General features: G+C 42.0%; 1 protein-coding gene across 1 annotated transcript in view; it reads right to left on the bottom strand.

Annotated features, from left to right (window-relative positions):
* Positions 1-9294: 9294 nt before the first annotated feature.
* LOC121814653 overlaps positions 9295-10831 on the bottom strand; it is a 16442-nt gene continuing 14905 nt past the window's right edge. The window contains exons 2-3 of the mRNA XM_042221577.1: positions 10580-10831; positions 9295-9417 (exon numbers count right to left, since the gene is read on the bottom strand). Of these exons, the coding sequence (XP_042077511.1) occupies positions 9295-9417; positions 10580-10831 (375 nt within the window). The remainder of the gene's footprint in view (positions 9418-10579) is intronic.

Here is a 10831-nt window from a genome sequence, read left to right as displayed (position 1 = left end):
TCAAACTGTGTGTTATTTGATGCAAATGGGGTCATGTGACTCTTCAGCACAAAAGATCCCCATGAGTGTCGCCTCCAGTCGAGGTGTTAACAGATGACACAACAGCGACAAAAAACAAAGAAAAACTACAACATTGTTACAAATGTTGCTGCAGAGAATCATCTGCACAGAGTGGTGTCATTTCACATAGCTTTTGTTTCCCTGGATGAATGAAACGATCAATTAAAAGTGTATTTTGTATTTACTCAGGTTATCTTTAACTAATATTAAGATTTGTTTGATGGCCTGGAGCGTGCACGTGGAACAAATATCCAGAAAACCTCCCACAGCACTGAGGATGATCCTGACGTCGCTCAAAATAATCTCTTTTCAAACATGTTGTTTGAGGCGTGATGATTCACTGAACTTTGACCCTTTGCTCCTTGGTTTTAGTGAAATCTGATTGTATACGCTTTAGGAGGAAGTCTCGTTTCTTTTTGTTTGGTGTCATTTATGACTTGTGTTGTGATTTTAACCTTTGATACTTTCAGTCACTTTATTGCAAAACATTCATTCATTTAGTAGTTTTCACTTCCTGTTTAGAGTTTCTAATCGTGACATTTTACGCTGCACAAAGTGCGACGAGCTCTTCGGTGGGATGAAGTTGCCGCAGTGATTTCTGGGTAAAACCAACCAGGGACACATGAAAGTTCGTGGAAGCGCGTCTGCGTGCTGAGTTCTCATACTTGGTATTAGCAGCTCGAATCAGGAACCAGACACTCGATATCTGAGTGAGGCTGTGAGAATGTGGTTACTGACTTCCACGAAAGCAAAGTTTGAAAATGAACTCAGCGACTCCTCTTCACTCACTACATTTATTGTTTATTATTTTACCTTTCACAGAGATTTTAACTCTTTAATGTCACTTTAAGGCAGCGGTTCCCAAACTTGTTTTTGCTCCTTTGTTTTACAAGAAAAATGTTCGCGCACAAACACATCCTCCAACCACACACGCACATTTTTTGCTCCATTGCGGTTTATTTCACACCTCAAACATTTAGTAAACAATTAAGCAAATACAAGTAATCTGCAATAAATCATAGGCAGTAATAAAATAAACTTCTAACTCTTTCACGCTGCGTCCGCACCTACACGGGTATTTTTGAACACGCAGCTGTTTCGTCCACGTAAACAGCGAATCACCGAGAACGGAGATTTTTTTTAAAACTCCTTTTTGCGTTTATGTGTGGACGAGGAATACAGAGTTCTTCATGCAATGTCAAAGGTATGAGCCTTTTTTCACGTCACGCTGTGGCCCCGTTATTTACATGAGATGAATTGCAGAATGGCAGATGGAGACAAAATACTGTTAATCTGACTGTCTGCAGGTTTTACACGCAGTTACTGTCCCTCCACTTACAAAGGCAGAGGCGTCACGCTGTGATTATTTTATGTGTAGTTGTTTTTTCCTGTGTAATAATATTCAACATTGCATCAATACATTTTTCAAAAAAATACCTCTCTGTGCAAAATGGGTTTAAAAACATAAACAGCTGTGGGATCCTGTTTGTCCGTGATTTGAACCGGGGGACAAATCATGTCAGGATCAGCCTGATGTTATTTGTATCCCGCTGTAACTTTACTGTATAAAGAGCAAACATCTCCAAACTGTCAGGAGTAGTTAGTCATTACAACAAGTGTTTGTGAACTAAAGATCAAGAATGTGAGATCCTGTTTGTCCGTGATGTGAACAGCCCAGCGCTGCTCCCGACACAGGGGAAACCAACCCTGCAGGGAGACCTACCTCAGCACCTGTGCAGGTGAAGCCAAAGGGAACATTTGCTTCACCATATTTTCTAGTCTTTGGCTCAGAATGAAGCTGGTTTGGAAACATATTCAGCGATGCTTCATCTCCTGCTTTGCGTGTCTGTGGGCGCCTGTGCTCGCAGTGTCCAAGCGTTTAGTTTTTTTCCTTTTCATACCGCGCCCCCCCTGCCATGGCTCTGCGCCCCTCCTAGGGGGCGGCCCCCCCCTTTGGGAAGGTCTGATTTAAGACATTTTGTAATCGTTTCCAAAAAATGTGAAATACACACAAAATCTACAACGGAAACATATAAAACACTTTTATTTAACTACCTAAAACTAATTCATGATCAATCTGTGTAAAACTGTGTTTCTGTGTGTATTCTTCTGGTTTCACTTCCTCCTGTAATGTCTGCGTTCTTTCTCTGAATTTTAAGGATACTCGGGTGTAAACAAACCACAGTTCCTCTTTCTCTAAATAACATCTGATCTCTGAGCCGCTGAAGCGACGCTGCTCGTCTTTGTTTTCATCACTCGCATCGACAGCTTTGAGTTAAAACTCTAGAACGACAAATCAAATCTTTTACTTTGACAAATAATGTGTAAAAACGGTGAAATAATAATAAAATCCATCTTTTATAATTAAAAATAAATGTTAGAAGATGCGACTGCTGACGGCGAAGACGCAAAGGTCCCAAACGTATACAGCAAACACTGGTTTATTCCAGCTTTGGGTCTTTATGAAAGTGATGTTTGTGATTATTATTATAACATAACATTATTATAACATGGGTGCATGTCTTCATGACTCACAGCTGCTCTAAATAAAGCAGTCGCGGTAACACCAACAAGCTCAGACAAGGACTCAGTGGGCTTTAAAGCGTACAAAAATAAAGCTTTTATTGTGAAAGGTGGAGCAATGACGAACAGACATTTGAAACTTTCAGTCACAGTACTTGGTTTCTCTCATAAAAAACATCCAAGAAAGAAAAACTTTAAAGGTTTTAAACTAGAAACATTTCTGTGTGATCATCATTAATGATCAAAGTTCTGCAACAGTTCAAAACACATGAGAGCAACAAATAGCTTCTTTGATCATTTCTGGGATTCCAGACTCAGATGGTTGTGGGCTTCAGAGTGGTGGACGAGACGTTTGTCTTCATTTCTTTAGTGGTTTCAGGTTCCAGAGTGGTGGGCGCTGATCTTTTCTTGAATTCTTCTAGACGCATCTGCGCATGTTTCCATTCAGGATCAAGGCAGAACTTCTTCTTCAGAGTAGTGACGCTGTAAGAAACACACGACACAGTGTCAATGCACACGTCACAACATCGCAAACAGGGCCACTGATGGAAAGAAGCTGAAAAATAAGTCACACAGCAGCCAGTTTGATTTTTCTCAGTACTTAGTTTTACCAGTCGATGATGAACACACAGAAGACGATCAAATTTACTGAGTTTCAGACTGGTGGAGCCCAAACATGGAGCCAAAAGAGAGTGCACGCTGGTTTTTCATAATAAGAGCCTCCCAGTTCTAACTACAGTTGTGTAAGCCTACTTCACAATAACATACTACAACTGTCTCAATCAGAAGACTGAGATTTTTATTTTGCCTCTAAAGTCAAAATGTTCTAAAATCCTCTTTAATTGCAACTCCTCCAAATCCGATGCCTCCTAATTGAACTAAAACATCAAAGATATTAATGCAGGTTAGCCGCACTCTACAGTTCTGCATCTGCACAGAGACCTGCAACACCTGTAACCTGACTTTCATGTACTCACATGATTGCTTCAAGCTTGCAGCCGCTGGTCTTCATCACATGCTTCACCTTGTCCACTGGTATGTGGATTTTATTAGTGACGGCCTCGCAGCATTCGACACCGTTTATCACCATGTCTATAGCGACTGGCACTGTGGACACACACAGAGTTAATATGAGTGCAGCTCAGACTCACGGCGCTCAGAGGTCAGAGGTCAGCGGTACTCACTGGCAGAGCTGTGCTTCAGGAAGCAGATGAGCGTCAGGACGGTGAGAGCCAGCAGAGTCTTCATGGTTCCCGACACAGACAGATGTTCTTCTGTTTGAATGTGCAGGGCTGATGTGCTCCGACCTGCTCGCTGCTCCCTTTATATCCGACGTCCACGTTCATGGCTCAGTGTGTTCTAAGAAGTCACGGTTCCCCTTTGGTTCCACTTCTTCTCCTTTCTGACAGGATTCAGAGAAACCCCTTACAGAGGATTTCTTTTTTTTTAAATGATGTTAAAACCACCAAAGGAAAATGCAACGAAATCTCATTTTACTTTTAACTAAAATCTGTCTTTGAATATCACATTTGATCTATTTCTCTCTTTTTTTATTTCTCTGATTTGTTGTCAATAAATCAGAGAAATAAACTCAGCAGAGCTTTATGTGAAAATTACAAACTGATCGGTCTGTATTGGCAGAACTCATCCGATTCAAAAACAACAACAATGACACGACCCTGTTTGAGTAAGTACTCTGGTGACAGTAGGAAGGAAAAACTCCCTTTTAAAAGGAAGAAATACCGGCAGAACCAGGCTCAGAGAGGGACGGGGCCACAAGCTGATTTCTCATTTTAAATAAATAAAAATAAAGTCCTTCCACGGCTTCATTAGAAACATTAGAAACATTAAAAACAGTCACTTGGTTTCCTCTGGGACCCTCTGACCACCTCGACACTGCTGGTAGATGCAGAGGAATGAGTAGAAAAGATCATAGCAGCTATGTTTAATATGTTTGATATGAATTTAACTTTATAAAGCACATATGGTACAAGTTGTAGTGCAGTAGTAATGAACAGTAATACTGGTAATATTAGCAGAACAAAGTCACAGTGCTCCAGTCAGCACGACCTCTGACCTGTGAGGTCGGAGCACAGATTACAGATCTCTGTTATTCTCTTTCATTTTCAGCGTGTTGAGTCTGAAACGCAAACACCTGTCCAGGTACTCGCAGGCCGGACTGCAGCGCTGTGGGGTGACGTTGTGAGTTGTGTGGCGGTTTTCACTTCCTCGTCCACTTCCACCAGAAAAAAGTTTCTGTGAATCTGTTTTCACACTTTGAGAAAACCCGCACATTTATTGTGACTGTGTGCAATTTTGTGTTTCTACTTCCTCGTTGTGGTGAGCTCGTTTAGGAGGCAAAAGGAGAGAAGTGGAAGAAAAACAAGCGTATTTCCTCTTGTTGACTTTCATCATGAGCTTAAATGTGTTCATTTAACTTCAGAGGGAATTTTATTTGTCTTATTCATTATTTTATATGTGTTTGGCTTTTCAAAATAATGTGCTTCATGTTTTATTTGATCTCATTTTATTTTGGTATTTTTATTGTGTCATACATGATGCTCTTTGTGTTTCTGATGCCTTTTTGGGTCACAACTCTATATATTTAAAAATGCACATGCTAATATTGCACCTGTGTTCAAATGTGCTTTTTAATAAATCAGGGACAGTACATTATGTGAAATGTTTGGAATATACCTGCTGAAATATGATATACAGTCTCTCCATAGTGAGGGAAACAAACACATGACCTGCAGGCCAGCATTTGGTGCAACAAGCAGATTCCTTTCTTTTAGTCTGAGCCTATCAGTGCTGCAATCAACTCACTCAACAGAAGAGAACAAAAGGACCGGTCCCGCTAAATTAAGAGGGATGGCCGGGGGCATTCGCATTGTGCTGCTAGAGGTGAAATTCTTGGACCGGCGCAAGACGGACGAAAGCATTTACCAAGAATGTTCCAATGTGCCCATCTCACATTGTGCGTCAGAAAGCTTTTTCTGAAAACACGGGACTGTTGCTTGCTTTGATTGGACCGCAGCCAGGCTCGCTGAAGCCAAAGCCCTAAAAGTTGTGTCCCGGTTGCGTCAAGGTGTTGAGTCACCCAGAATTCACTGTTTGCATTTGTGATGATAAGTCATAACAAGAGGAAACTCCTTCCTTCCAGTGGTGACTAAAGGGATGTGCATCTGCCAGGAAAGTAGGACGTAAATAATTCAGGGCAGAATAGAGTGAGACGCCTCGTCAGTGCGTCAGATCCATGAGGAAAACTAACCAGATCTGCGTCTTTAAGCAGTCAGGTTCATTTTCCTGCATTTATTCAATTTTCATTCTTAAGCAGCAGCTTTGCTAGGAAAACTGGCAAGTCCCGTTTTTCCTTAACGGGAAACAGAAACTTTTCATCTCTGTGTAATTCCTGTAGACCAGGCTGCGTGACATCCCAAATTAACCAGACTGCTGCTATCAGCCTATTTCAGCTTCACTGACTCAGAGAAATGTGAAGCTGTGAAACTGAAAGAACGTCTAAGTGGAAAAAACAAACCGACCACTTTCCCAGAAGCCAATCAGTCCCCCAGACGCTCGTGTTCAAATGTCCAAACTTACAGCAGAAAGAAACATGTCATGTGTGGACGTAACACAGCTATAAAAACTGTTTCAGTCTCTAAAGATAATTCCCCCTTCCATAACAGCAGGCACACTGCACCACCTTTTCTCCAACAGGCTTCATCAGGACCAGACTTAGGGAAGGGAAGCTGCCTGCTTACACCCTATGACAGAGAGAAGACAAAACTTAAGGACATGCAGTACTGCAGCCTTCAAAATAGAGACGGTGTCTGTCTCCTAAAGAGGGGACGAAGCTGAAGGCTCTCCCTCCCATTCTATTTTTAAATACTGTAGGAAGAACAAGTAGGCCTGCAGTGCGAGAGCGAAGTGCTCTAATAGGGTGATATGGTACTGTGAGGTCTATCATTGCATTTTGGATTGGCTGGAGTCTTTTGAAAGAACTTTAAGGATAACAAACTTCATGTCAAAATGGGACACGCCCCCTAGGGTGGTTGAGAATGACCAAGCAAAGATCCTGTGGGACAGATACAGACGGACAAATGGCTAACCAACCCGACATAGTGGCGTAAGACAAGCAGAGGAAGACGGCCGTAGTGATCGATGCAGTGATACTGAATGACAGCAACATCAGGAAGAAGGAACACAAGAAGCTTGAGAAGGACCAAGGGCTCAGAGAAGAGCTCGAGAAGACGTGCAGGGTGAAGGTAACGGTGCTCCCAGTGTTAGGGACCCCCAAACTGGGCAAGTGGATCCAGCAGATCCCAGAAACAACATCGGAGACCTCTGTGCAGAAGAGCGCAGTCCTAGGAACAGGAGCAGCTCAGATACTGTGCAGGACCCGAGCTTGAAGGATAGACCGCTCACAGGGGTGAGTGGGGAGTTTTATTCATATTTCCATTTTATTTAAATTGACAAGTTTAGATTGTCAGTTATTTTTATTTTATTTAAATTTGTTCTTTTAGTGTAGTTTGAATTAACTATAATAACCTGGTTAGGCAGACTCCTGACGGCCTAATGCAAAAACTTCCTTCTTGTCTTCAAACCTGTATTCTCTCTAATGCCCAGCAGGGGGCGAGTCCCCTGCTGCAAAGACTCAGATTGCACAGGTCTCCAAAAAACAAAACAAAATATTTTCAGCTGCATGGGATATTTCGGGTAAATTGTATGTTTTTTAGGGTGCTGAACCCAAAAATGATTTCATTTCCCTCCATCACGTTCAGTTTTTTGCAAAACACGAGTAGTTTACATTAAAAAAAGCACAACAGCGATGAAAAGTATCAATAATTTAACTGTGCACACTTTTTCTTTAGCTTTGGCTATGAACAAAATAAACCTTTTGGGACATGATCAACTGAGCTCCTCACACCGACACCGTACCCTCCCCCCTCCTACCCTCCTACTGACCCCCCTCAATTCCTCACATTTTCTAGTTGTATGTCTCGCTCTTAGAAACATTAAATTAATGTAAGGAATCCTTATTGGATATGGTTTTTTGATTCAATTAAAGGATACCAGATTTCAGTTTAAAAAGGTTAATTACAGTAAAAACATGAGTGTTGCAAGAAAACCTGATGAGGTGGAACTTTTACAGGAATTTTCCCAGTTTCTGTGAGTAAAAATCTATAAGAAACAGTCAAAAAAAATCATATACAATGTTCTGTTTGCAGACCTGTGTTATTTGGACGTCAATAAGAAACTGAGCCTGCTGCTTCCTTTATAGAATAGAATAGAATAGAATTCCACTTTATTGTCATTGCACATGCACAGGTACAAGGCAACGAAATGCAGTTTGCATCCATCCAGAAGTGCTTTAGTGATATAGATATATTACAATATATATTAGCAATAATATAGATATGTGAGTATATTACAGAAATGGGTCTATTATGGTATGTTATAATGTACACGGTATGAAGTATGTTGTGAATATTCTATAACTATAAGTATGTACAGGCTGTAGTGAGTACAAGCTATGTACAGGCTATGAACAGGATATAAATATGAAAAACTATACAGAATATGAAATAAATAACTTTACAGAATCTGAGATATACAGCTATACAGAAATGGGAACTATGCAAGTTGTAAACAGTTGTAGGGTTAAAAATTATCGTATGTACAGAATGATTATTTACACAGAGCTATACAGTAGTGCAGTTAAGATAAGTGAGATATGTGGATAATTCTACAGAGGCTATATAAAGTGCTGGTGGTTGTGAGTGGTGGTTCAGTCCATGTTATTATTGTGTGTTTGAGGGTACAGTTGTCCATTGTGGGTGTGTGTATGTTCAGTCCATGAGTTTAACGTGGGTCAGATGTCAGGAGGCAGAGTTCAGGAGTCTGACAGCTGTGGGGAAGAAGCTGTTCCGGTACCTGGTGGTCTTAGTCCGGAGGCTCCTGTGGCGCCTCCCAGAGGGCAGGAGGGTGAAGAGTCCATGTGATGGGTGACTGGGGTCTTTGATGATTTTCCCAGCCCTTTTCAGACACCGCTTCCTGTAGATGTCTTTTATGGCAGGAAGTGGTGCTCCGGCGATGCGCTGGGCAGTTTTCACGACCCTCTGCAACGCCTTCCGGTCCGAGGCAGAGCAGTTCCCGTACCAGACTGTTATACAGTTGGTCAGGATGCTCTCGATGGTGCAACGATAGAAGTTCACCAGGATGTCTGAGGACAGGTGGTTCTTCCTCAGAGTCCTCAAGAAGAAGAGGCGCTGGTGAGCCTTCTTGACCAGCTTGGAGCAGTTGGTCGTCCAGGTGAGATCCTCGGAGATGTGGACTCCCAGGAACTTGAAGCTGCTCACACGCTCCACAGCCGTCCCCTTAATGTGGATGGGTGGATGTGGGTCAGCATTCCTCCTGTAGTCCACGATGAGCTCCTTGGTCTTCTCGGTGTTAAGCAGCAGGTTGTTTCTGTCGCACCACTCAGCCAGACGATCCACCTCCTCCCTGTAGGCGGTGTTGCGACTTTCATCCGTAAATAAAGCCGCGGCCGGCTGAGTTGGTTGTGTCCCTGTGACGCGCCTCCAATAATCCATAATGAGTCGAACTTGTACTTTGCGCATTTATTTTAAGAACAAAACAAAAACAAACATTTGCGCTTTCAATCAATTTACAACTAGCGCATGGATTAACTGGTGTGCCAAAAAATGACGGTCAACAGAAAAGTTTGCCCACAAACCACTCACCCAACACACCTGCTGCGAACACCGACATCAGGTAAATAGACTGTGACCACACCCACATACCATCACCTGAGACGCAGGTAAAACTATACACCTGTGCCACCAAAACAAAAAGGAAAAACATAAACATTGACTTTGGCTCTTACAATACCGGCCCCTAATTATTATCTTTTAAATAATAATTACAAAATAATCAAGTCTTACATAATTTGCTTGTTCATAAAACATTTCAATCGCCCTTTAGTGCAACATGCATCAGTACTACTACTTGTGGTTCACCATCTGTGAGGTTAGTAACCCATAGCTAAAAGGAGTAGGTCACTTAAAGATTATCCAGTCAGTCCAATTCGTTAAATATTATCCGTTTCTTGCAAAAGACAGACTTTATTTATAGGTCTGTTTAGGAATCCAGTCTTTGTCTTGATCCGAAGATGACGAACAAATCCCCTTTTGTCCTGGATTGTCTCTTCTATTTTTCCAGTTATCCAGGAATTCCGTGGTGCGGAATCATCAACAATGATCACAATGTCTCCTGGCATGAAGTTTCGTTTTGGGTTGCACCATTTCTGTCTTTGTTGCAGTTGTGGAAGATATTCTTTAATCCACCTTTTCCAGAATAAATCTGACATATATTGGACTTGTTTCCATCTGCGACGAGCATATATGTCATCTTTTTGAAAACATCCTGGTGGTAATGATGGTGCAGACTTAAGAAGCAACAGGTGGTTTGGAGTAAGTGCTTCAAGGTCATTTGGATCTGTAGAAGCCTTTGTCATAGGACGACCATTCAAAATAGCTTCAGCCTCCATTAAAACAGTCCTGAGGCTCTCTTCATCAAGACTTTGTACAGTTAAGGTGGAATTAAGAATCAGCTGAGTCCAGGATGAAAAATACTGAATGAAGTGAGAAACCGGATCCATTTCTTGAGATGTCTGAACAGCATTCACTGTTGTTTTAATTTCTGCATCACTTGATGAGAGTTGTTTCACTTCATCAGGATTCTGAGGCCACTCCTCTTGTGGTAGTAGAAGAAATGGAGGTCCAGAGAGCCAAGTTTGTTTATTTTTCAAAAAGGATTGTACCGTTAAACCTCGAGAAGCCAAATCTGCTGGATTGTTATCCGTGTCCACATATCTCCATTGTTGAGGATTTGAAACTTTGACAATCTCAGAAACTTTGTTGGCGACAAAAGTGCGGAACCTTGTTGTTTTATTGTTGATATATTTTAGGACAGAGGTGCTGTCAGTCCAAAATACTGAGTCCTTCAGTTCCATCTGCAGCTCCTTTTTCCACATTACGTCCATTCTGCTTGCAGAGCTCTTCTTTAGATTAGCCCTGGCTGTGCTGTAGGCGTGTGCATCTCCTGACCTAAAGGCGGTGTTGCGGGCCTTCAGGAGGAGACGAACATCCCGGTTCATCCAAGGCTTCTGGTTGGGGTACATGGTGATCCGTTTCTGGGTGGTGACACTGTCTGTGGTTTCGGAGATGTAATCCAGTACAGATGAGGC

The sequence above is a fragment of the Haplochromis burtoni genome, unplaced genomic scaffold (assembly GCF_018398535.1).
Source record: "Haplochromis burtoni strain Fernald_Lab_line unplaced genomic scaffold, NCSU_Asbu1 Contig_69, whole genome shotgun sequence".
In the NCBI taxonomy this organism is placed as follows: domain Eukaryota; kingdom Metazoa; phylum Chordata; class Actinopteri; order Cichliformes; family Cichlidae; genus Haplochromis; species Haplochromis burtoni.
This window is presented reverse-complemented; position numbering and strand designations above follow the sequence as displayed.